This window comes from Chiloscyllium punctatum, chromosome 3 (genome assembly GCF_047496795.1).
Source record: "Chiloscyllium punctatum isolate Juve2018m chromosome 3, sChiPun1.3, whole genome shotgun sequence".
Lineage (NCBI taxonomy): Eukaryota > Metazoa > Chordata > Chondrichthyes > Orectolobiformes > Hemiscylliidae > Chiloscyllium > Chiloscyllium punctatum.
Window position 1 is genome coordinate 102,936,066 of NC_092741.1, and position 27,702 is coordinate 102,963,767.

The 27,702-nt window shown below is 41.3% G+C and overlaps 1 protein-coding gene across 2 annotated transcripts in view; it reads right to left on the bottom strand.

Annotated features, from left to right (window-relative positions):
• gtf3c2 (general transcription factor IIIC, polypeptide 2, beta) overlaps positions 1 to 27,702 on the bottom strand; it is a 144,450-nt gene that overhangs the window by 71,832 nt on the left and 44,916 nt on the right. The window contains exons 6-10 of one of the 2 annotated variants that reach the window (XM_072557740.1): positions 25,073 to 25,171; positions 23,410 to 23,637; positions 17,474 to 17,585; positions 16,031 to 16,152; positions 13,476 to 13,528 (exon numbers count right to left, since the gene is read on the bottom strand). In XM_072557740.1, the coding sequence (XP_072413841.1) occupies positions 13,476 to 13,528; positions 16,031 to 16,152; positions 17,474 to 17,585; positions 23,410 to 23,637; positions 25,073 to 25,171 (614 nt within the window). The remainder of the gene's footprint in view (positions 1 to 13,475; positions 13,529 to 16,030; positions 16,153 to 17,473; positions 17,586 to 23,409; positions 23,638 to 25,072; positions 25,172 to 27,702) is intronic. The other variant, XM_072557749.1, reaches the window with a different exon arrangement.

Here is a 27,702-nt window from a genome sequence, read left to right on the forward strand (position 1 = left end):
TCCTTGCTGTACATCTCTATGACTCTATATGTAGGCCCTGAGATAATTAGGCTTTACAATTACCAACAATCTGAAACCTGATGCTATATTCAACATAGATCAAACAACTGAAAGTTTTGCAATGTATAAGTTGAGCAACAGTGTGTCACATAACACCAAACTGCCTGAGAATACCAAACTGCCAAATCTAGATCCTGTTATGCATAGACCAAATCCCCTGAAAACATATCGAGGAGATAGCTTAGACCCAAGTTTTTATCTTATTTAAAAGCAAAGATAAGGCACTGTATTCCAGGTAAGATTTGATTGGTCAAACTAAGGAAAACACACTATATTTTTACACACCAAAATACAAAAAAAAAGGCCTAACTTTAACTCTGATCGAAATACTGAGCAAAACAATACATCGTCTCACTGCTACTCATCATGTGTTCCAAAATAGCAGTATCGGATAAACACACCCTGGGCATAGGCAACTTCAACAAAGCAGATTCCCCTGATTTATTATCTCCTCCAATCCAGGAGAAAGGGCAAACCGAAAGAATAAAGCCAGCAGCAGAAAGAGAACAAGCGTTTTGCAGTCGGGGAGGAGAGGTGGTGGGGGAGAGAGATAGAGTGAGGGTAAACTGGCTACTGGATTACAACCTTGTGGGCACCCTTTCCTCAACAACAAAGATGCATGCAAGTGAAACATGAAGATGGCATACACTGACAACTGGGAGACAGTCACTGCTGTGATAAATAAAACACAAACATAGCATGGGGTCAGGAGGGCGCACTACAAATTTCAAATTTGAGTATTCCTGGAAAAAATAATTTACATTCTTTAGAAACTTTATTTTGTTTTGCACTTCGACAGGACAGACTTGCAAGAATGCTAAATCTTAAAGGGAACAATTCATACTGCAGAGAGGGGGTCCTGATTGGTTGGCAAGTGAATTCAAAGTCCTCTGTCTCAAGAGTCCAATTGCCAAACAGTCAACAATCTCTCCACATGCAGTCTACAGTTTCACATGTTTCATTTGTGTTAACGTCATCTGGGTACCAGTATAACGTGAATGTGCTGGGTAAATCTGACAGCAATGTCCTGATTTTTATGTTATACTGCATACGTATAGACACTAGATATCATTCTTCAACTTATTCACATTCAAGCTGTGTGCTCTAGATCCTACTATTATCTTAAGTTTATGTTCTAAAATCATAAGACTGAAAGAAATAGGAGACGGAATAGACCAACTAGATCTTGGTTTAAATGACTACCTTAACTTTCCTGTCTGTCCTTCATAACCCTTGAGCTCTTTGCGAAATCTGAGCTTCAAAAAGGTGGGAGAGGTAGGCAGGTGGTGCAGGAGCCTTCTGTGGCTATCCCCATTTCAAACAATATGCTGTTTTGGAAAATGTAGGGGGTCATGGACTCTCAGGGGAATGTAGCATGAACAGCCAAGTTTCTGGTATCAAGACAAGCTCGAATGCAATGAGGTGTAACGCCAGGTTCCAAGTGAGTGATTGTGTTAGGGGACTCTCTAATCAGAGGCACAGACAGACATTTCTGATGCCAGCAGTGAAAAATCAGATTGGTGTGTTGCCCCCCTGGTGCCAGGATCAAGGATGTCTCAGAGAAGGTCCAGAATGTACTCAAAGGGGAGAGGAACCAGCAGGAGGTCATTGTACACATTGGAATCAATGACATAGGAAGGGAAAAGGATGAGATTCTGAAGGGAGAATATAGGCAGTTAAGCAGGAATTTAAAAAGGTCTTCAAGGGGAGTAATATCTGGATTATTCCCAGTGCTAGGAGCTAGTGAGGGGAGGAATAGAAGGATAAAGCAGATGAATATATGGCTGAGGAGCTGGTATATGGGAGAAGGGTTCACATTTTTGGATCATTGGAATCTCTTCTGGGGTGGAAATGACCTGTACAAGGAAGATTGATTGAAGCTGAATTATAATATACTGGCAGGGAGAATTGCTATAGCTGCTCGGGGGATTTAAACTAGTAAGGTCGGGGCGGGGGGGAAGCCAAGGGTGATAATGAGGAAAGAGATCAATTGGACACGGGTACAGTTGAGAAAAGAATTCACTCAGTCAGGGCGGGCAGGGACAAAGCAGAGAACAAGGTAGGACTGATAAATTTAACTGCATTTATTTCAATGCAAGAGGCCTAACAGGGAAGGCAGATGAATTCATGGCACGATTACGAACATGGGACTGGGATATCATAGCAATTGCAGAAACATGACTCACAGATGGGCAGGACTGGCAGCTTAATGTTCCAGGATACAAATGCTATAGGAAGGATAGAAAGGGAGGCAAGAGAGGATGGGGAGTGGCATTTTTGATAAGGAATAGCATTACAGCTGTACTTAGGGAGGGTATTTCTGGAAATACATCCAGGGAAATTATTTGGGTGGAACTGAGAAATAAGAAAGGGGCAATCACCTTATTGGGATTGTATGATAGACCCCCTAATAGTCAGCCGGAAATTGAGAAACAAATTTGTAAGGAGATCTCAGTTATCAGCAAGAATAATAGGGTGGTTATGGTAGGGGATGTTATCTTCCTAAACACAGACTGGGACTGCCATCGTGTTAAGGGTTTAGATGGAGAGGAATTTGTTAAGTCTGTATAAGATGTTCTGATTTAGTATGTGGACATATTTACAAGAGAAGACGCAAAACCTAACTTACTCTTGAGAAATAAGGCAGGGCAGGTGACTGAGATGTCAGTGGGGGAGCTTTGAGGCCAATGACCATAATTCTATTAGTTTTAAAATACTGATGGAAAAAGATAGACCAAATCTAAAAGCTGAAGTTCTAAATTGGAGGAAGGCTAATTTTGACGCTATTAGGCAAGAACTTTAAAAAATTGATCGGGGCAGACGTTCGCAGGTAAAGGTACGGCTGGAAAATGGGAAGCCTTCAGAAACTAGATAACAAGAGACTAGAGATGTTATATCCCTGTTAGGATGAAAGGAAAGATTGGTAGATGTAGGGAATGCTGGATGATGAGTGAAATTGAGGGCTCGGTTAAGAAAAAGTAGGAATGTGTCAGGTATAGGCAGGAGAGATCGAGTGAATCCTTGGAAGAGTACAAAGGCAGTAGGAGTATACTTAAAATGGAAATCAGGAGCTTTGGCAAATGCAATTAAAGAGAATCGAAAGGGTTTTTACAAATACATTAAGGACAAAAGGGTGATTAAGGAGAGAATAGAGCTCCTCAAAGATCAACAAGGCAGCCTTTGCGTGCAGTTGCAGGAGACTGGGGAAAAACTAAACAAGTATTTTGCATCAGTGTTTACTGTGGAGAAGGACATGGACAATATAGAATGTAGGGAAATAGATGGTGACATCTTGAAAAATGTCCATATTACAGAGGTGGTGGTACTGGATGTCTTGAAACGCAGGACCTGATCGAGTCTACTCTAGAACTCTGTGGGAAGCTAAGCAAGTAATTGCGGGGCCTCTTACTGAGATATTTGTATCATCGATAGTCACAGGTGAGGTGCTGGAAGACTGGAAGTTTGCTAACGTGGTGTCACTATTTAAGAAAGGTGTTAAGGTCAAGCCAGGGAACAAGCCAGGTTAACCTTACTTCAGTGGTGGGCAAATTGCTGGAAGGAATCATGAGGGACAGGATTTGCACGTATTTGAAAAGGCGAGGACTGATTAAGGATAGTTAACATGGCTTTGTGCGTGGGAAATCATGTCTCAAGACTTGATTGAGTTTTTTGAAGAAACAAGGAAGATTGATGAGGGCAGAGTGGTGGACGTGATCTATATGGCTAGAAAGGGAGGACCTGTTGGGGAGTATCAAGCACTAGGAAAGAAATTGAAGAATAGGTCCTCGTGGGTCATAATCTCTGGATTACTGCCCGAGGCTAATTGGCATAAGGATAAGAAAATTAGGGAAGTAACCATGTGGCTAAGAGAAATTCCATTTCATGGGACATTGCTATCAGTTTTGAAACTGGGGCAATCTGTACCAATGGGACGGTCTACATCTGAAACAATCTGGAACCTGTGTTCTAGCGAAAAGGATAAATAGAGTGGTCATTAGAACTTTAAACTTGAGAGTCGGGGGAAGGGAAAGGGAAAGCAACAGGGAGTATAAAGTCAAGCAGAAAGATAAGCAGCAGGGTAGCACTTGTGCAGGGTTTAAGTTCAAGGCAGACTAGGAATGAAGCAAAAAGGAAGGATAACTTAGGACATATTAATAGAGGTGATGGAAATGATGAGGATAAGAAAATTACCTGAATGTTCGTGGTATTCGTAACAAAGATTAATTAACAACACAAATCATCTTGAATGATTATGATGTGGTACGCCTCACACAGACGTGGTTGCAGGGGGTTCAGGACTGGCAGTTAAACATGCAAGGATTTACAATTTATCGAAAAGAGGGGGAAGTGGGCAGAGGGGGTGGGGTTGCCTTGTTTGTTAAGACTGAAATTAAATCCATGGCACCGAATGACATATGGTCAGATGATGTGGATTCTGTGTGGGTGGAGTTGAGGAACCACAAAGGCAAAAAAAAACATAATGGGAGTAATGTACAGACCTTCCAGCAGTGGTCAGGACTGAGGGTGCAAGATGTACCAGGAAATAGATAGGGCATGTCAGAAAGGCAAGATCACAGTGATCATGGGGGACTTCAACATGCAAACTGACTAGGTGAATATGTTGCTGGTGGATCCAAAGAAAGGGAATTCATGGAATGCTGATAGAATGGCTTTGTGATGAAGCCCACAAGGGAGCAGGCTATTCTGGACCTAGTGCTATGTAATGAGCCAGACTTTATAAAAGATCTTAAAGTAAGGGAACACTTAGGAGGCAGCAATCATAATATGGTAGAATTCAGTTTGCAGTTTGAAAGAGAGAAGGCAAAATCGGATGTAATGGTGTTACAGTTAAATAAAGATAATTACAAGGGCGTGAGAGAGGAATTGACGAAAATCAACTGGAAGCAGAGCCTACTGAGGAAGGCAGTAGAGCAACAATCGCAGGAGTTTCTGGGTGTAATTGAGGACACAGATTCATCCTAAATAAAAGAAAGATTCTCCGGGGGTGGGGGTGGGGAGCGAAATCACACAGCCATGGCTGACAAAGGAAGTCAGGAAATGTATCTAGGAAAAGACTGAGCCTATAAAGTGGCGAAGAGCACTAGGAAATCAGAAGATTGGGAAGACTACAAAAACAGAGGATAACAAAGAGAGAAATAAGGAAAGAGAGGATCAAATATAAAGTTAAGCTAGCCAGTAATATTAGAAATGATAGTAAAAGTTTTTTTCAGATACATAAAAAACAAACGAGGGGCAAAAGTAGAAAGTGAGTTGCTCCAAATTGATGCAGGAAGGCGAGTGATGGAAGATGAGGAAATAGCTGAAGAACGTAATAAATATTTGGTGTATCAGTCTCCACAGTGGAAGACATGTGTAATATGCCAACAATTCGGGAGAATCAAGGGGCAGCGTTGAGTATGGCAGCCATTACAAAAGAGAAAATACTAGAAAAGCTAAAAGGTCTAAAAATTGATATATCTCCCACAGCCCGGATGGGCTACATTCTAGATTTATGAGGGAGGTGGCTGAAGAAATAGCAGAGGCATTGGTTGTAATCTTTCAAATATCACTGGAGTCAGGGAAAGTTCTACATGATTGGAAAATCACTGTTGTAACCCCCTTGTTCAAACTGATGCTGGAAGCCTGGTGATGGGAGATAAGGAAATAGCAGGAGAACTTAACAAGTACTTTGCGTCAGTTTTCAGTGGAAGACAGGAGTAATATCCCAACAATTAAAGGGAGTCAGGAGGCTGAGTTGAGTATGGTTGTCATTACAAAAGAGATAGTGCTAGAAAAGCTAAAAAGTCTTAAAATTGATAAATCTCCTAGCCCTGATGGGATACATCCTAGAGTTCTGAGAGAGGTGGCTGAGGAAATAGCGGAGGCATTGGTTGAGATTGTTCAAGAGTCACTGGAGTCATGGAAAGTCCCGGATGATTGGAAGATCGCAGTTGTAACCCCATTGTTCAAGAAAGGATCAAGACAAAAGATGGAAAATTATAGGCCAATTAGCCTAACCTCGGTTGTTGGTAAAATTCTAGAATCCATCATTAAGGATGAGGTTTCTAAATTCTTAGAAGAGCAGAGTCTGATTAGAACAAGTCAACATGGATTTACTAAGGGGAGGTCATGCCTGACAAACCTGTTGGCATTCTTTGAAGAGGTGACAAGTAGGTTAGACCAGGGAAACCCAGTGGATGTGGTCTATCTAGACTTCCAAAAGGCCTTTGATAAGGTGCCACACGGGAGGCTGCTGAGCAAGGTAAGGGCTCATGGTGTTCGAGGTGAGCTACTGGGATGGATTGAGGATTGGTTGTCTGACAGAAGGCAGAGAGTTGGGATAAAAGGTTCTTTTTCAGAATGGCAGCTGGTGACGAGCGGTGTCCTGCAGGGTTCAGTGTTGGGGCCACAGCTGTTCGCATTATATATTAATGATCTGGATGAAGGGACTGGGGGCATTCTAGCAAAGTTTGCCGATGATACGAAGATAGGTGGACAGGCAGGTAGTACTGAGGAAGTGGGGAGGCTGCAGAAGGATCTAGACAGTTTGGGAGAGTGGTCCAGGAAATGGCTGATGGAATTCAACGTGAACAAATGCGAGGTCTTGCACTTTGGCAAAAAAGAACAAAAGCACAGACTACTTTCTAAACGATGAGAAAATTCGTAAAGCCAAAGTACAAAGGGATCTGGGAGTGCTAGTCGAGGATTCTCTAAAGGTCAACATGCAGGTTGAGTCTGTGATTAAGAAAGCGAATGCAATGTTGTCACTTATCTCAAGAGGGTTGGAATATAAAAACACCATTGTGCTACTGAGACTTTATAAAGCTCTGGTTAGGCCCCATTTGGAGTACTGTGTCCAGTTTTGATCCCCACACCTCAGGAAGGACATACTGGCACTGGAACGTGTCCAGCGGAGATTCACACGGATGATCCCTGGAATGGTTGGTCTAACATATGAGGAACGGCTGAGGATCCTGGGATTGTATTCATTGGAGTTTAGAAGATTAAGGGGAGACTTAATAGAGACGTACAAGATAATACATGGCTTGGAAAGGGTGGATGCTAGGAAATTGTTTCCGTTAGGTGAGTAGACTAGGACCCGTGGACACAGCCTTAGAATTAGAGGGGGTAAATTCAGAACAGAAATACGGAGACATTTCTTCAGCTAGAGAGTGGTGGGCCTCTGGAATTCATTGCCGCAGAGTGCAGTGGAGGCCGGGACGCTAAATGTCTTCAAGGTAGAGATTGATAGATTCTTGTTGTCTCAGGGAATTAAGGGCTACGGGGAGAATGCGGGTAAGTGGAGTTGAAGTGCCCAGCAGCCATGATTGAATGGCGGAGTGGACTCGATGGGCCGAATGGCCTTACTTCCACTCCTATGTCTTATGGTCTTGTGGTTCAAGAAAGGATGGAAAACTACAGGCCGATTAGCCTAATCTCAGTTGAAGGTAAAATTCTAGAATCCCTGTCGTTAAGAATGAAGTTTCTAAATTCTTGGAAGTGCAGGGTCGGATTAGAACAAGTCAGCATGGATTTAGTAAGAGGAGGTTAGATTAGATTAGATTAGATTACTTACAGTGTGGAAACAGGCCCTTCGGCCCAACAAGTCCACACCGACCCGCCGAAGCGCAACCCACCCAGACCCCTACATCTACCCCTTACCTAACACTACGGGCAATTTCGCATGGCCAATTCACCTAACCTGCACATCTTTGGACTGTGGGAGGAAACCGGAGCACCCGGAGGAAACCCACGCAGACACGGGGAGAATGTGCAAACTCCACACAGTCAGTCGCCTGAGGCAGGAATTGAACCCAGGTCTCTGGCGCTGTGAGGCAGCTGTGCTAACCACTGTGCCACCGTGCCTGACAAACCTGTTAGAATTCTTTGAAGAGGTAACAAGTAGCTTAGACCAGGGAAACCCAGACTTCCAAAAGGCCTTTGATAAGTTGTCTCATGGGAGGCTGCTGAGTAAGGTGAGGGCCCATGGCGTTCGAGGTGAGCTACTGGCATGGATTGAGGATTGGCTGTCTGACAGAAGGCGGAGAGTTGGGATAAAAGGTTCTTTTTCAGAATGGCAGCTAGTGACAAGTGATGTCCTGCAGGGTTCAGTATTGGGACCGCAGCTGTTCACTTTATATATTAATGATCTGGATGAAGAGAGTGGGGGCATTCTGGCGAAGTTCGCCGATGATACGAAGTTAGGTGGACAGGCAGGTAGTTCTGAGGAGGTGGGGAGGCTGCAGAAAGATTTTGACAGTTTAGGAGAGTGGTCCAAGAAATGGCTGATGAAATTCAATGTGAGCAATTGCGAGGTACTGCACTTTGGAAAAAAGAACACAAGCATGGACTATTTTCTAAATGGCAAGAAACTTCATAAAGCCAAAGTACAAAGGGAGCTGGGAGTGCCAGTCCAGAATACTGTAAAGGTTGACTTGCAGGTTGAGTCCGTGGTTAAGAAAGCAAATGTAATGTTGTCATTTACTTCAAGAGGGTTGGAACATAAAAGCAGTGATGTGCTACTGAGACTTTGTGAAGCTCTGGTTAGGCACCATTTAGAATACTGTGTCCAGTTTTAGGATCCACACCCGGAGGTGTGGAAAGACATACTGGCACTGGAGTGTGTCCAGTGCAGGTGATCCTGGAATGATAGGCCTAACATATGATGAATGGCTGAGGATCCTGAAATTGTATTCATTAAAGTTTAGAAGGTTGAGGGGAGATCTAATAGAAACTTAGAAGTTAATGTGTGGCTTAGAAAGGGTGGACGCTGGATTTTTTTTTCCATCAGGCAGGGACACTAGGACCCGTGGGCACAGCCTTAGAATTAGAGAGGATCAATTTAGAACGGAAATGAGGAGACTTTTCTTCAGCCATAGTGTGGTGAGCTTGTGGAATTTATTGTCACGGAGCGCAGTGGAGGCCAGGATGTTAAACGTCTTCAAGGCAGAAATCGATAAATTCTTAATTTTGCAAGGAATTAAGGGATATGGGAAGAGTGAGGATAAGTGGCATTGAAATGCTCATCAGCCATGATTGAAAAGCGGAATGGACTTGATGGGTCAAATGGCCTTACTTCCACTCCTATGTCTTATGGTCTTACAGAGGTTTATAAAATCATGAGGGGCATGGATAGGGTAAATAGATAAAGTCTTTTCCCGGGGATGGGGGAGTCGAGAACTAGAGGGCCATGTGTGTATGGAATGAGCTGCCAGAGGAAGTGGTGGAAGCTGGTACAATTACAACATTTAAAAGGCGTCTGGATGGGTATATGAATAGGATTGGTTTAGAGGGATATGAGCCAAGTGCTGACAAATGGGACTAGATTAGGTTGGGATATCTGCTCGGCATGGAGGAGTTATTTCTGTGCTGCTCATCTCTTTGACTCTATGTCTGGAGGCCAACTGTTTAGAAGGACATTTCAGGCAAGCAGAAATAAAATTTTTACAGTGGGAGCAAGCTGCCGGGAAGATAAATTAATTGTTCAAAAGCTTACCTCGTGTATAAGCAAAGTACACGCTGAGCAGGCGTGGACATGGGACAGCTGGATATGGTAACGTAACGTATTTGGGCGGTTGCTTTACCTCAAACTCTACTCAGGTTGTGTCTCTTCCAACCAAAAAGAAAATTCTGCCTTTTCTTTTTTCTCTCTCTAATAGTCTCTTTGGGAATTAGAATAGTGGGAATGGAAGTTAGGGTAGCTGTATGCTCCTGTAGAATGTGGGAGGTGAGGGTCATCACTAGTGTCCCTGCTGACTTCATCTGCGGAAAGTGCACCTAACTCCAGCTCCTCCAATTGTGATCACCATCAGGAAAGTGCTCGCCTACCTCAAAATCTAATATCTGGCTTGGTTCATCAGAGAACTGGAGACTGAGCTGGATGAACTTTGGATCATTCAGGAGATAGAGGTGGTAACTGAGAAGAGTTACAGAGAGGTATTCACACCTCAGGTACAGGAAGAAGGTAGATGGGTTACAGGCAGGGGGTGGAAAGGGAACTGGCAGACAGTGCAGGGATCTCCTGTGACTGTCCCACTCAATAACAAGTATACCATTTAGGGTGGTTGTGGTGGGGGTCTTATCAGGGGTAAGACATGGGGTATAGGGTTCTGCCACAGAGTCTGTCCCTGCTGCTCAAAAGGGAAGGGGGCAAGAAGAGGAGAGCATTAGTCATTGGGGACTCCATAGTTAGGGGGATAGATAGGAGACTCTGTGGGAATAAGAGAGACCCGCTGCACCCGATGTGGCCTCCTCTATATTGGGGAGACACTCCGCCGACTTGCGGAACGTTTCAGAGAACACCTCTGGGACACCTGGACCAACCAACCCAACCACCCCGTGGCTCAACACTTCAACTCCCCCTCCCACTCCACCAAGGACATGCAGGTCCTTGGACTCCTCCATCGCCAGACCATAGCAACACGACAGCTGGAGGAAGAGCGCCTCATCTTCCGCCTGGGAACCCTCCAACCACAAGGGATGAACTCAGATTTCTCCAGTTTCCTCATTTCCCCTCCCCCCACCTTGTGTCAGTCCCAACCCTCGAACTCAGCACAACCTTCCTAACCTGCAATCTTCTTCTTGACATCTCCGCCCCCACCCTCACTCCAGCCTATCACCCTCACCTTAACCTCCTTCCACCTATTGCATTTCCAACGCCCCTCCTCCCTACCTTTTATCTTAGCCTGCTTGGCACACCCTCCTCATTCCTGAAGAAGGGCTCATGCCCAAAATGTCGATTCTCCTGCTCCTTGGGTGCTGCCTGACCTGCTGCGCTTTTCCAGAATCACATTTTCAGCTTTGATCTCCAGCATCTGCAGTCCTCACTTTGTCCTAGTTGTTATGGGGTCAGTCTTTAACTTTCCAAATATTGATTGGAAATGCTGTACTTCGAGTCAGTCAGTCTTTGTCCAATGTGTGCAGGAGGGTTCCATGACACAATATCTAGATAGGCCAACAACAGGGTGAGGCTACATTGGATTTGGTACTGGGTAATTAACCAAGCCAGTTGTTAGATTTGGAGGTAGGAGAGCACTTTGCTGATAGTGATCATAATTCGGTTACATTTACTTTAGCGATGGAAAGGGATAGGCATATACTGCAGGGCAGGAGTTATTGCTGGGTAAAAGGCAATTAGACAAGATTTAGGATGCATAGAATGGGCACAATTGAAATGTGGAGTTTGTTTAAGGAACTGCTACTGTGTGTCCTTGATAAGTATGTACCGTTCAGGCAGGTCAAGTGAGGGAACAGTGGTTTACTAAAGAAATTGAATTGCTCGTCAAGAGAAAGAAGGTAGCTTATGTCAGGATGAGACATAAAGGCTCAGTTAGGGTGCTTGAGAGTTACAAGTTAGCCAGGAGAGGACATGAGAAATCTTTAGCAGGAAGGATCAAGGAAAATCCTAAAGCTTTCTATAGGTATGTCAGGAATAAAAGAGTGACTAGATTAACATTAGGGCCAATCAAGGACAGTAACGGGAAGTTGTGTGTGGAATCCGAGGAAATAGGAGAGGCACTAAATGAATATTTTTCATCAATAGTCACACCAGAAAAAGACAATGTTGTCAAGAAGAATACGGAGATACAGGCTATTAGACTAGATGGGATTGAGGTTCATAAGGAGGAGGTGCTAGCAATTCTGTAAAGTGTGAAAATAGGTAAGTCCCCTGGGCTGGATAGGGTTTATCCTGGATTCTCTGGGAAGCTAGGGAGGAGAGTGCATAACCTTTGGCTTTACATCATCATTGTTTACAGGAATAATGCCAGAAGACCGGAGGATAGCAAATGTTGCCCCCTGTTCAAGGAAAGCAGGGACAACCCTCGTAATTATAACCAAAGTAAGGCTCACTGGTCTATGGGTAAAGCGTTGGAAAGGACTATCAGAGATAGGATTTATCGTCATCTAGAAAGGAATAATTTGATTAGGGATAGTCAACATGGTTTTGTAAAGGGTAGGTCGTGCCTCACAAACCTTATTGAGTTCTTTGAGAAGGTGACCAAACAGGTGAATGAAGGGAAAGGGATTGATGTGGTGTATATGGATTTCAGTGAAGTGTTTGATAAGGTTCCCCATGGTAGGCTATTGCAGAAAATTTGGAGGTATGGGACTGAGGGTGAATTAGCGATTTGGATCAGAAATTGGCTAGCTGAAAGATGACAGAGGGTGGTGGTTGATACCCAAAGATGGGGATGCAATGAAAGTTTATGGCAATAAAAATAATGTGCATTATGAATACCCCACACACCAAATTATTTTGTCTCTGCAGTCCCATTTTCAGTATAAACTGGATGGTGGTGAGACAAAATAGCAAAAATGAACTGAACTTCAACTTCTACCCTGCGATACATTTATGTCACCATCTGTAAGGTGGTCTGTCCAGATTCATGAGTGAAACAAGGCAGGAACACCCTAGGTAAAATATTAAATATAGGATGAAACATCAAAATAACTCAAGCCTCTTGTAAAGAATGTTGAATGGAAGGGCTTTCATTTCACTGCCTGTCCAATGTATGCCTATTCACTTTTAGATATCCAAATTACATAAGCAGCTCTGAATTTGTTTTTGCAGATTTTCCATTCTGTTGCAAGCTTATAGAGATAATATCACAAACAATTATAAACATGAAATAAATGTATGCACAAAAAATGAGAATACTATTCAAAGTAACAGATTAAGCACTTCCAGCAAAACATTCAGATTTGTATATATCTTTTCAAAATTATGAAAAAAGGTATATTCTAGCATATCTAAATGTTAGAGATTTTTAAATATGAAATCATAGCAAATATGCCAACAATTTTATAATTATTAGTATTCGTAACATTCACTGTTTTAAGGAACCAAGCACCCTTTGCTCCCTCATGCCACTAGTTAAAGGCAAGCCATTAAGCAATGTCCAATATCCCACACACAAATACATCCCTGTATGAAGCTTGTAGGACCAGTAGAGGAACTAACATCCCACGATCTACTCAGTTTGGTTATAATCATATGATCAAAGTACATTCACTGATCAATCTACTACAGTATTCTATTATTCTGCTTAAGTATAGCCAATGCAGATCTTGGTAGTGCAACATCATATGATTCTACTTAGCTTTGTTTGGCAAAGAAATGCACCATGGGGTTGCAAAAAGAGGGAAGATGCCTAATGTTTTAGAGTTATAGCTGTAAAGCGGAAGTGATTTGGTTTAGTTTCAGTTGTATATTTCTGAGGTTGAATAAGACAGAAAATGGTCTATTCCCTGGCCAGTTAGCCCTTACCAAGAAATCTTTGTATTTTGCGTACCAAGTAAAGCAAACGTTTAAATGCAACCTTTGTATTCGTGTTAAACTTGTAGCAATGTGTTTAAGTTTTTTTTTGATTTAACCTATTTTTCCAAATACCCTGTTCACAGATAGTATTACATACCTCTGGAGCAGATGGGACTTGAACCTCTTGGTCCAGAGGTAGGAACACCACCACTGCACAACAAGATAATGTTTTATATTTTAACATACCCTGCATAACAATTTGCAGAGATTAGTATTTTCTGCATTAGTTATATCTTTACAGTATAAAAGGATATCAAAAACTGTTTCCAACTACTGAAAAACAGTAGAACCAAACCAGGAAAAAGCAAATGGTCAGTAATGTATCTGATTTTTTTTCATTTACAGGATGCAGACATTTATTGCCACCCCTAATTATAAGAGGGCAATTAAGATCAACCACACTGCTGTGGGTCTGAAATCCTATAAAGCCCAGACCAGGTAAGGACTGCACTTTCCTTCTCTAAAGATATTAGTTAATTAGCTGGGATTTTCCAACAATTGAAGATGGCTTCATGGTCACCATTTATTGAAATGTTATTGAATTCAAATTCCACCATCTGCCACGGCAGGATTCAAACACAGGATCCAAGAACATTACATGGATCTCTTGCTTGATTGTCAAATGATAATACCTTCCCCTTTAATGGGAACTTCACCAAATTAAGTGAGAATTGAGACTTGCTTTAACTTTAACAAAACTGTAAAGAAAATTTCTAATCATCCTCTTATCTTTATAAAGTTACAATAACAAAACCAAATGAAGAGAATGAATCCATGGATAACTGACAACTTCAAGAACAAGTCAAAGGATAGAGGGAAGTGACAACAACATCCATCACAATTAATAGCTAATTAGAGGTTGATTGTGTGTTCTTAAATCACTTTGCAATAAGTCATGCCTAGCTTAGATCAGACAGAGTGTAATAATATAATTGATCATGCTGTGAATTGTGACTTACAAAGAGTTAATGAGCAGCAGCTTTCGGTGAAGAAGAAGCACTTGAGAAAGTTTAACATTATCGTGTTTCCAATCAGGAGTGGAAGTCCTTAAGGCATTCAAGAGAGACAGAGACCCAGTGTCAACCTGCGCCCTTAAGGTGAATGAGAATGTAAGAGCCACAGTAGACCCATTGAGTCACTGCCCTACTTTAGTAAGCCTGTCACCTTCTTGGTTAAACTCCCAAATGAACATTTTAATATTGGAATTTGTGTTTACATTATGTAAGTTCCTTAAAGCTTCCAGACTTTTTGCAGGGCTGAAACAAATGGTAGTGGTTCAGGATATATAATTGTGATCCAAAACCAGAAGGCAGAAACTCTCCATCTAAAGAATCCTAGCTTGACTTTACAGACAGAAGCGAAGTTGGCTTTTTGAGTCATCTGGCCTTGGCTGTCCGCCTTTCTCCAACTCGCTCACTGCAAAAGAGTTAGATGCATGACCTAAAGCCCATAATTTTCCCCAGCCCTCAAAACAGATTGCCATGTTATACTGCAAGTCAAAACAAAGCAGTAGAACCATTTATGCCCTCTTCCAACTCATTATGATATCTACCTGCTGCCAGCACCAGTAATTCACCCTGTTATGAAGACATCATCAGTGAAAATAAAGGAGACAGATTGACTTTTCCTATTTTTAGCTTTGTGATCAAGGGTACATAGGTCAGCAAAGTGTTCCCTCAATCTTACAGCACTATTTGCATCTCAGCTCAGCATTAGTTTATCTCATTATTTATATTTATAGTGTTGTACAGCATAGAAACAGACCCTTCAGTCCAATTCATCCATGCCAACTAGATATCCATTTGCCAGCATTTGGCCCATACTTCTCTAAACCCTTCCTGTTCATGTACCCATCCACGTGACTTTAACACCATCCAAGTGTAATTGTACCAGCCTCCACACTTCCTCTGGCAGCTCATTCCATACATGCATGGCTCACTGCTTCAAAAAGGTTGCCTCTTTGGTCCTTTTAATATCCTTCCCCTCTCACCATAAATCTACGCCCTCTAACTCTGGGCTCCCCTAAAAAGGAAAATGACTTTGGCTACTCACCCCATCCACGCCCCTCATAATTTTATAAATCTCTATCAGGTCACCCCTTAGCCTCTGACCCTCCAGGGAAAATAGCCGTAGCTTATTCAGCCTCTCCCTATAGTTCAAATCCTTCAACCCCAGCAACATCCTTGTAAATCTTTTCTGAAACCTTTCAAGTTTCACAATATCTCTCTGATAGCAGAGAGACCAGAATCGACTGCAGTATTCCAAAAGTGGCCTAACCAAGGTCCTATATAGCTGCAAAATGACATCCCAACTCCAACACGCAATGCACTGATGAATTGTACCAAATGCCTTCTTCACTATCCCGTCTACTTGTGCCTCAGCCTTCTAGGAACTATGTACCTGCATGACGACTAGAAAATATAAACTAATTTCAAACATACTGTTTATCAATTATTTATGTTTCACATCTCAAAACAATTCTTCACAAATATAACCATTTAAGGACTATTCTCCTTAGGAAGTACCTATTATTAAATTCTCCACCAAAACAACAATATCTCACTATCATGGTGAGAAGGAATATCCATTTGTGCATGAAAATAACGAATGTCATACTGCAAATTTAAATCACAACTAGTGTTTGCTAATCACCTGCCTTTTGAACACTTCATTTTGTACGCATTTAGAGACTCGGGGTGTGGTAAACTGTAAACGACAACCTTTCCACTGGAAAATGCAGCTGCTAGCACACCAAGTCTCGCCATCTGAGGAATCTGGACAAAAAAAAGATAAAAATCAATAAAGCTTTAATACTGCACTCATTGTGGCAGTTTTTAAACTTAGTAAGAGCACATTCTTGGCTGAACCAGAAAATTGTGGGTACCCAAACATGGGAGCCTTTGGATAAGGCATTAAGCTTGGTTTGTGTTTTTGGAGGAATGGAAACATCCCATGGACTGCACATTACAGGAGGACTAGACTGCTCACCCCTCTGAAAGAAGGCCAGCTAGAAGTTAATGCACTGATTAAGTCAGCTCCACAGCCACAGCGTAAGAAACAGGAGGAACAGTTTATACATTCAACCCCTCAAGTCTGCCCTGCTATTCAATAAGGTCATGGCTGGTCTCCCCTGAGAAGGTGATATTAGCTATAATTTAAAAAAACAGGGGGACTTCTGCCCCTCAGCAAGAGGAAGCCCCACTCTCAGGAGCCACTGGCCAAACATATTGGCTAGCAGTTCCACTCGTCGTGGCAAGGCCAGAGCTTAGTAATGGGTTTGAGCAGTGCATAATTCTGATCAACAGGTCTGCTCAAAGCCTAATTCACCCTTAATTAGTTAAGTATAGCATGTAAGCTGTCAATTTTAGTGACTGCCCAGCTGGTATTGAACAGGGGTTAGTTCAGGAATGGGCAGGGAGGTGGTGGATTTTTTCACTTGCTCCCCACATTGAAAGCATACCAGTTGCAGGCATGTAAAATCTAGCTCTATACTTCTATTCCAAATACAGGTGCATAACGATCTGGTCAACATTTCTTGCTGATTCAAGATCACTAAATAGGTTATATTGCCATTTATTTTATCGCTTTATCAAATAACTTGTCGGATATCTTTATATTACTCAAGTATCGCTGATTATGAAGCAGTGAATGTGAAGGACTGAATTCAAGCTCTTTATTAGACACATTTTTGATGTATGGGTTTTTGATGGTTTATGGGAGAAAGGGAGGAAAGGAAGAAAGTAGCGTTAAGTATGCATATAAATCATGATCTTAGTGAATGAAAGAGCAGGCTCAAGAGTAGACTAACATTATAAAAATATCTTTCAAGAACCATAAAATTCTTAATTAAATATCAAGCATCTCTGGTGAGTTTTGAATAGACTTCCACAACAGGAATATTTGATTAAAACATTTCATTTACTTGGGAAACCAGGCCAGTTTTCCCTCAAGACAATTCAAAATTTAATAAGAGTAACACAAACAACAATAATCCCATAATCTCTTCAAACAAATTCATTGAGTAGTTTTCAAATGTCTCTTTTCTGAAAAAGAGTCACTTTTAAATAAATAATTTTAACTAAGCAGGTAGATTACCTTTCTAGTGGTTTCTGGCAGTTCCCATGCACCACTGGGACACCACTTCATATCCCAAATGCAACCGTACTCTGTGGCAATACCATAAGCTAAAGCAGCGTTCACTTGAGGGCTATACATACAGCAAGAAGTTACAATTACATTATTTTTCTTCAATATACAAACACAGGCTGCATGAGCTTTGATACTATGCAAAACAAAATCAGGAAATTATCACAAAAGAAATAGAACAAAGACACACAGTAAAAATCAAATTTCCCACTTCAACCAAGAGACAAGGGACAGATATAGTGAGATGAGAGGATATAGGGTGGGGATCCTGTACTGTAATCATTCTGGGGGGAGAGATGTGTATGTCTGTGTGTGTGTGTGTGGTGGTGAGATTTTGCACACGCACGTGCTTGAGGGGGATGGAGCTTTGCCCAGAAACCAACTGACGCTCATAAGTAGTCACTTATGGACATCATCCAACGTGGATACTCAACAGTTTGGTGGTGTGGACATCATCAACCCATTAGTGTTTTATGCCCATGGAACTGAAAGGAGTTCCTTCTACTTGGAGAGATGTTGAAGGCAAGTCTATGCATGTCTTCTTTCTGCTGTGGTCAAGCTTTAAAGGCATGTTGAAGATACTTGCCTCTTACCCTGGAAACTAACCCTCACTCCTCTCCAGAGGTTCACTGACTGAATTTGACAAGCTTGCCTTACCGACATTCCTTCCTTCCAGGCTCCAATGACATTCCTGAGCCTCCTGTATTACCAGCTGGAGTCACTGATTGGTCAACAGCTTGCAGAGCATAATACCCAGTGACCAGGACAAAACCCCAATGCCAACCAGATAAATGCCTCATTAGAATTCAATCATTTTGGGGTTTGGAATGACAGCAAAGGTGTTGTCAAAGGCTGTCCAGCTAGACAGGCCCCTTCTGCCAAAACAATTAAATACCAACAATAATATTTGATCAGCTCTACTGAGGACTAAAACCATTAGTTTCTTTCCCTATCAGAACCTCCTGTCTGATTTTATTGATTCAATATACGAACAATTTGCTCAGACTGAATCATGCATAAAATCCTGACTGACAAAAAAAATAAATTGCAAACTCCAAAGCTTACTGATTACCAAGACCATTTACCACCAATTTCACAATATTGTTTGCCTCAGTCCCTAATTCACCATTGCTCCAACCCTTTACATGTGCTTCTGTCTGTCTCCTCTAGGTATAACTGTTTTCAATGACAGAACCTTTGCCTAACTCTTTCGACTATTAGATTCCCGACAGGCCCTTTGGCCCAACAAGTCCAAACTGACCCTCCAAACAGCAACCCACCCAGACCCATTCCCCTACATTTACCTTGACCTTACACTACGGGCAATTTAGCATGGTCAATTCACCTGACCTGCACATCTTCGGACTGTGGAAGGAAACTGGAGTACCCGGAGGAAACTCACACAGACACGGGGAGAATGTGCAAACTTCACAGACAGTTGCCCGAGGCTGGAATTAAACCCGGGTCCCCGGCGCTGTGAGGCAGCAGTGCTAACCACTGAGCCACCGTGCCGTCCCTTAGATTCTCTACAGTGTGGAAACAGGCCCTTCGGCCCAATAAGTCAACACCGACCCTCCGAAGAGTAACACGCCCCCATCCCCTCCCACTAATGCACCTAACAACTATGAACAATTTAGCATGGCCAATTCACCTGAGCTGCACATCTTTGGACTGTGGGAGGAAACCAACGCAGACACGGGGAGAATGTGCAAACTCCACACAGACAGCCATCCAAGGCTGGAATCAGACCTGGGACCCTGGTGCTGTGAGGCCACAGTGCTATACCACAGAGCCACCGTGCTGCTCCTATTGCTTGGCAATTTTCATTTTTGTGATCCCTTTCCTGATGAATTCAGAGCAAAACAAATTATCTTCAATTGCTCAGTGCAAACTTTATAACTATGTATGTCTTCTTCTTGCTATGGTCAAATTTTAATTTTCTTTTTAAATATTCAACATGAATTCAATTCCGATTGACTGAAATATCCAGATTTGAAAATTGCATTTATTTATTAACTATGATATACTTGTGCATAGGTCAATTTTTTTTAAAAATTAGATTCCCTACAGTATGGAAACAGGCCATTTGGCCCAACAAGTCCACAGAGCAACCCACCCGGACCCATTTCCTTACCCTACATTTACCCCTGACTGATGCACCTATGGGCAATTTAGCATGGCCAATTCACCTGACCTGCACATCTTTGGACTGTGGTTTTGAAGACTGTTTTTTAAAGCTGAAATTAGGGGATTGACTTGTGCACAAAGTATTGTTTTTGAAGGAGTTGAAATTCATGCTGTCATTCAAAATACCATATTATTAGCAGAAGTCAGTTTGATCGCACAACTAATCCCAGATAAAGAAGAATCCTAAATAATTACTGAATCCTAATCTTCTACTGTCCATCTTCCTGCCAGGTCTGAGTCAGGAACACAAATTTTCCTGAATTTACTACATTCTCTGATACAGTAACATGGAGTTCCAATTTCTCTATCATGGTCAGGTGGATGGGTTCTTTGCCTAAAGGCTGCAGCTCTGATTGACTTGTGGTCTGCCTATCAAGCAGGCGGGTGTTCTGATTGGTGGGCAGTGACGTCATTAGAGACAGGTGACTGGCACTGCCTCCTTGCTGTGCTTTGCACGGGGCCGTGCTGACGGAAGGCACTGGAGGTTCGTAGCCTAGCACTGAATTTGGGGAGAAGGGGGGTAACACAGTGGCTAACTCAACAAACTGTGCTCGAATTGAAGAAATGAAACTTAAACTGCTGTTGTGGTTCTGTTCGCCGAGCTGGGAATTTGTGTTGCAGATGTTTTGTCCCCTGTCTAGGTGACATCCTCAGTGCTTGGGAGCCTCCTGTGATGTTTACTCTGACATTTATAGTGGTTTGTCTCTGCCGCTTCTGGTTGTCAGTTCCAGCTGTCTCAGCTGCAGTGGCCGGTATATTGGGTCCAGGTCGATGTGTTTGCTGATAGAATTTGTGGATGAGTGCCATGCCTCTAGGAATTCCCTGGCTGTTCTCTGTTTGGCTTGTCCTATAATAGTAGCGTTGTCCCAGTTGAACTCATATTGCTTGTCATCTGCGTGTGTGGCTACTAAGGATAGCTGGTCGTGTCGTTTCGTGGCTAGTTGGTGTTCATGGATACGGATCGTTAGCTGTCTTCCTGTTTGTCCTATGTAGTGTTTTGTGCAGTCCTTGCATGGGATTTTGTACACTACGTTGGTTTTGCTCATGCTGGGTATCGGGTCCTTTGTCCTGATGAGTTGTTGTCGGAGAGTGGCTGTTGGTTTGTATGCTGTTATGAGTCCTAGTGGTCACAGTAGTCTGGCTGTCAGTTCAGAAATGTTCTTGATGTATGGTAATGTGGCTAGTCCTTTGGGTTGTGGCATGTCCTCATTTCGTTGTCTTTCCCTGATGCATCTGTTGATGAAATTGCAGGGGTATCCATTTTTGGCGAATACATTGTAGAGGTGCTCTTCTTCCTCTTTTTGCAGTTCTGGTGTGCTGGCCCTTTTGAACAGTGTCTTGATGCAACTTCTTTTGTGTGTGTTGGGGTAGTTGCTTTCGTAGTTCAGAACTTGGTCTGTGTGTGTGGCTTTCCTGTATACCTTTGTAGTGAATTCTCCGTTCGGTGTTTTCTATACCATTACATCTAGGAATGGGAGTTGGTTGTCCTTTTCTTCCTCTCTAGTGAATCGGATTCCTGTGAGTGTGGCGTTGATGATCCAGTGTGTTTTTTCTGTGTTTTTAATGATTACAAAGGTGTCATCTACATATGTGACCCAGAATTTGGGTTGAATTTGCGGTAAGACTGTCTGTTCTAATCTTTGCATTACAGCTTCTGCTATGAGTCCCATGGGTGAGTGAACCCATGGGTGTGCCGTTGATTTGTTCATATATTTGCTGTTGAACGTGAAGTGTGTTGTGAGGCACAGGTCCAGTAGTTTGAGTAAGCAGTCTTTGTTGATAGATTCCCCATCTTGTTGTCTGTTCTGTATGTCCAGCAGGTTGGCTATTGTTTCTCTGGCTAGGGTTTTGTCGATAGAGGTGAACAGTGCCGTTACATTGAATGAGATCATAGTTTCTTCCTTGTCTATATGTATATTGCTGATGATGTCCAAGAATTCCTGTGTTGACTGTATAGTGTGTCTGGATCCGCTGATCAGGCTAATATCTCTCATGTTCATTCAGATATAATGGCACAATTAAAACGATTAACTTTTTAACGATATTAACATTTGGATGTATAGTGAACAAAGTACAATAAGTACCGATGGACTTAGTACCGGTCTGAATAAATGAATGAATCAAAACGTGCTGTAGTAAACCAAGTTCAGTAAGTAGAGTTATGAATGAATGAATACAATTTTGTTTAAATGCGTTAATGGGAACACGATTTATTTTCCTTATTAGCAGATATTTTGTGAAAAATCAATGCAACTTCAGCAAAGTAAGTTAATAGGAACACACAGGTTCCTTTGTAAGAGATTTATAATGTGACACAGTAGGGTTGACTTATACACCAGATATATGGAAAATATAAGATTTTTGGGCCAAAATTAGTTGTCTACTTATACATGAGATCAACCTATACACAAGTATATACTTTTTTAAATAAATCGTATGGCTAATAATTGGTAACTCCCTTTGGCTTTGCAGAAATTTGAAGTGTTTAATGCTTTTAACTACGCTAACAACAATCATGATTGAAAATATATTGAAAATGAATGTTTTCAATTAATTAGTCATAGTTAAAAAGCATGGCAACAGACCCTTCGATCCAAAGATGTGCAGGTCAGGTGAATTGGCCATGCTAATAAAAAAAAAATTGCCCATAGTGTTAGGTGCATTAGTCAGAGATAAATGGGTCTGGGTAGGTTACTCTTCGCAGGGTCGGTGTGGACTTGTTGGGCCGAAGGGTCTGTTTCCACACTGTAGGGAATCTAATCTAACCTAATTCATTTAGTCCACGCTGAACATAATCCCAAAGTAAACTAGTTCCACCTTCCTGCTCCTGACCTGTATTTCCAAATCTTTCTTATTCACGTCCCTACCCAAATAAGTTTTAAACATTGTAAATGTACCCACATCCACCACTTCCTCAGGAAGTTCATTCCACACGCGAACCACTCTCTATGTAAAACATTTGCTCATATCTTTTTAAAATCTTTCTCCCCTCATCTTAAAACTATGCCTGAGTCTTGAAATACCCATTCTAGGGAAAAGACAACAACCATTAACCCTATTATAACTCACATTATTTGATCAATGAGGTCGCTTCTCAACTTCCTACACCCCATTGAAGATGACCCCAGCCCGTTAAGCCTTTCTTTACAAGTCAAACCTTCCATACCTGGCAACATCTAAAAAATCTCTTCCGAATCCTCTCCAGCATAATAGTATTCTTACTATAACTGGGCGATCAGAACTGGACACTACTCCAGAAGAAGCCTCACCAATGTCCTGCACAACCTCTACTTGACTTTCCAACTGCTTTACTCAAAGAACTGAGCAATGAAGGCAAAGGTACTAAAACACCTTTTTAAGCACCCTGTCTACTTGTGATGCAAACTTTAAAGAATTATGTATCTGCATCCTTGGTCTCTGTTCTACAAAACTACTCAAGGCCCTGCCATTGTATAAACCCTAGCCTTGTTTACCAGAATGTAATACCTCACTATTTTTTAGCCCATTGACCCATTAGATCAAGATCCCTTCTTCACTGTCTATTTTGCCACCAATTTTGGTATCATCCGCAAACTTAGTGACTATGCCTTCTATATTCTCATCTAAATTTATCATTATATAAATTACAAACAAAAGTTTTGTTTCCATAAAGAATCCACAAAAAAAGTTTTGGATTTTTAAAATTTCTTTCTTCTCACCAGTGCTCCTGTTGGAGGTCTCCCAGTTGCCAAATCTGAAGTAATGTTGGCTCTGCATACTGCTCCATCAGTTTATGCCTATCATCCATTCTTTTATTGCAATAAATAGCTGCATACTGACAGGCAGCTGAACCCTCTGGGGTTGGGCACCACTCCATACACCATACAGGACCACCTACAAAGAAGTTTATATCCCAGCGATCTTTATGAGCAGGTAGTGACTGGAATCTGCAAAATGAGAAATATCTACAGTACTCGAACATAATCTATTAAATCAGGATTAAATTCCTGCTCCACTCTTTCATCATAACAAGCATTATCAATAAAGCATATGCCTCTAAATAGAATGCATGTAACATCAATGGACCAAAGTGACCACAACGATACTAAAGAGTAAAGGCAACACTTTTGTTTATTTTATTTGAATTCAGTTTAATTCAACAACTTTCATTTTTATAGCAGCTTTAACTTAGAAAAACGTCCCAAGGGGTATAATCAAACATTTTCTCCCCTTTTTTTTATACTTCACTTTATAAATTTAACACACATAGGATATCCAGCCAGCCATCTTAAATTTCTTTATTTGTTGAAGATCTGCAACATTAAAATGTCAGCATAGCAGTAACATTGCTAAATTGATGATCTCAAGGTTTGAAGTAATACTCTGAGGGCATGGGTTCAAATCAGTCCATCCATTCTATTAAATATATTTAATAAAATCCAGAATTGAAAACTAGTCTAACTAATGGTAACAATGAAACTATCACTGACTGGTGCAAAAACCTATCCAGTTCACAAAATGTCTTTCAGACAAGGAAACCTGCCATCCTTACCTAGTATGGCTTATGGCTTCCAATCTCCAATATTACGGTTGACTCTTAACTGCCCTCTGAAATAGCTGAGCAAGGAAATCAGTTGAAGGGCAATTAAGGACGGACAATAAATTCTGGGCTTGTCTGCGATATGATCCCATGAAAAGGCTTTTTTAAAAAAAAACAGAAGGAACATCTGAGGGAAGGGGCTGCATCAGGTATCACGCTAAATCTTTCTTTGGTGTATGTGATTTTAGTCAATTGTCCCACTGACTCAAGAATCAATCTGCTACATGAAATAGATGGTATGTCTGCACAGAGTTACTCAAGCCAATGTAGTTATAATTAATGTTTATTGTCACCAGGGAATTACCTCAGGGATTTACCCCGATATTCACTGAGGAGATGGTGAAAGATTATAAAAAACTCTGGAAAGCTACATGGAGTTTCTTGAGATCTTCAACCAAAGGTGTGGCAACTTATTGACATAAAACTAAAACAAAAAAATTATGAATGCTGGAATCTGACACAAAAACCAAAATTGTTGGAGAAACCCAGCAGGTCTGGCAGCATCTGTGGACAGAAATCAGAGTTAACATTTGGAGCCCAGCGACCCTTCTTCAGAATGGACATATTTTAGGGATGTATTCATCCCTCGGAAAACTATGACTTTTCATCAGAATCCAAACACCTTTAAAATTAATGATGCTGCTCTCTCTGGATATGCTGTTAGACCTTCTGAGTTCTTCTAGCATATTCTGTTTTATTTCAGATTTCCAGCAAGAGCAGTAATTTAAATTTTACATTAACTAAGCAACACTGCTCATTTACTTAATAAAAATTTGTCTTACCTTCTCAGTCTCTGAATTACAGAGTTTTCTCTAAGACCTTCCCTTTTAACTTTAAACAATGGTGAGATTCCTTCATTGGGCAAATATCTAAGTGATTCACTAAAAGAACATGAATTGAGTTTTTATAAGTTTTGACCAAGCACAACAACAAAGATCATTTTATCGCACTGTATAAGGAATGCAATGGAAATGCAATAGGTGACTCATATTTTGATACCGCTTTCAGGAAATAGTGTGGGATATAATATTAGATGACAGAATTGTTCATAAAAATACAGCTGCTTCACTCACTAACATACAAACAGGGAACAGATACACTACTCGGTCCTTCCAGCCTGCTCTGTCATTTTTTTCATCTCCTTTGTAATCAAGAATCTATCTGCTCTACATTACAAATATTTAAAAAGTATGTGTCCACTGCCTTTTGTGGAAGGGAATTCCAAAGACACTCAACCCTTAGAAAGAAGTGTGTCCTATCTCTTTTTTAAATGGGCACCACCTTATTTTCAAGCTATGACTCTTTGTTCTAGATTTTCCTGCAATTCACATCAAGACAAAAACATAAACACTTGGGTAGCTATCAAATTATGCTGTCTTTCTCACTAAACGAACAAAGCAGTGCAGATAATATATGACAGCCAATTTTTACCCGTACAGAACCTAGTTGCTCAAGTGCACAGAATTAAAAAGGATTATAGCACTCTTAAAATGACAATCCACACACCAGTCGTGATTGTCCGTATGAGCTTCCCTCTATTTTATTTTACCCAAACTGATCAAGATGTCATTCAATTCCTTTCTTCCTCATTTATTTATCTCTGTTATTCATCTGACTTAAAAAACACATTACCTCCATTAGGTCTCTTCTCCTTTCAAGATAAAGGCACTCAAACTTTCCCGACAGTTATACTCTTTCAACCTTCTAATGCTTTTTGGTGATGCACGAGCAGAACCTGTGGCGTTATACTTATAAATTCGTGAAGATGGCAGGGCAGGTTGATAAATTGGTTGAAAAGGCATATGGGATTCCAGATTTTATAAACAGAGACAAAGAACATGAATACAAAGGGACTGATTATAAAAGACTGGTTCAATCTTAGTTCTCGCCCTGACACTTTAGGAATGGTCTAAAGGTTTTAGAAAGGGAACAGAAAAGCTTTACAAACATGGTTTCAGAGATGACAGACTTCAAGTACGTGGTTAGACTGGGAGGCTGGGGTTGTTCACTTTAGAGCAGACTAAAAGGAGATCTGATAAAAATGTGCTCAAACTTACAAGGGGTTTACATAAAATAAAGGAAGCAACAACTTTTTGACACAGCATGTCATTTGGAACTAGAATGCACTTTCTCACAGTGTGCAGGAAGCAGACTCTGTTATGGCTTTGAAAAAATAATTGAAGAAACACCTTAAGGTAGAACACTTGCATGGCTATGTGGAAACAATATATGAGTGGGACTAACTGCAGTTGCCATGACCTTGACAAGCCAAATGACCTCTTTATGTGCTGTAACTTTATATAAAGTAAATGGTGCAGAAGAAACAACACTTGGAATTCCCAAAATCAGTACATGGCCTCTTTCTCTCAATCAGAAAATAGATTCACCTGGTCAGATCAGACACTTCTTGGTGCCAAACAGTGGTTGTAAGAACATTAACAAAATTAAGGAATGCATAATTTTTCTTTAATATTTTATAAGCATGTGCAGCATGTAACTTCCCAAATCTGCCAGGGTCAGCAGCAGAAGCTCCCCTACGCATATTTGAACTTGCAAATTTTCCTTAAGGATGCCTTTCACTGAAAGCGGTTTGAATTCCAAATGAGCAAAGTTCATACTTCAGTTATACGAGCTTGATTAGATCCCATCATGCGCTAGCTATTTACATTCTGCCTCCCCAACTTCAAGAATGTATATAACACATTCACCACAATTACACCGGCTTCGAGGTTTAAATTAAGAGGATGGGTTGTATAAACCTGGTTGCTATTCCTTTGCATTTTTAAGTTGTGATCTTTAAAGTGAGTTGGGTACTTGGAATGTGGTTAGAGGTACAAAATAGAAATTGGAACCAATGTACAAAAAGTAGTTCGGAGGATAAATCCAAAGGTAAACCTTCTTTTTTCACAGACATTGTTGAGTAAATGTCATGAGTAATGTCAGAGTCAAAAACAGTGGCACTGGAAAAGCACAGCAGGACAGGCAGCATCGAGGAGGACAGTTGATATTTTGGGTATAAGCCCTTCATGAGGAATGTGACACAATCCTTTTGAAGGGCTTATGCATGAAATATCGACCTCCCTGCTCCTCAGACGCTGCCTGACCTGCTGCGCTTTTCCAGCGCCATCCTTTCCGGCTGACTCTCCAGCATCTGCAGTCGTCACTTTCTCCACATTTACTCAACAGCAACACTTGGGGCTCTGGTTCTGTGACTTGAACCACCCTTATAAACCATCAGTCTACAACAGAATTATAGAATTGTACAAAACAAGCCCTTTGGCCTAAGAAGTTTGCACAGCCAAAGCTACACAAAATCTACACTGGTTTCACTTTCCAGCACTAGGCCAATGGACTCAAATGTTATACACTTATTTGTATGAATACGTACTGTGTTCATACAAATAAGTTTTAA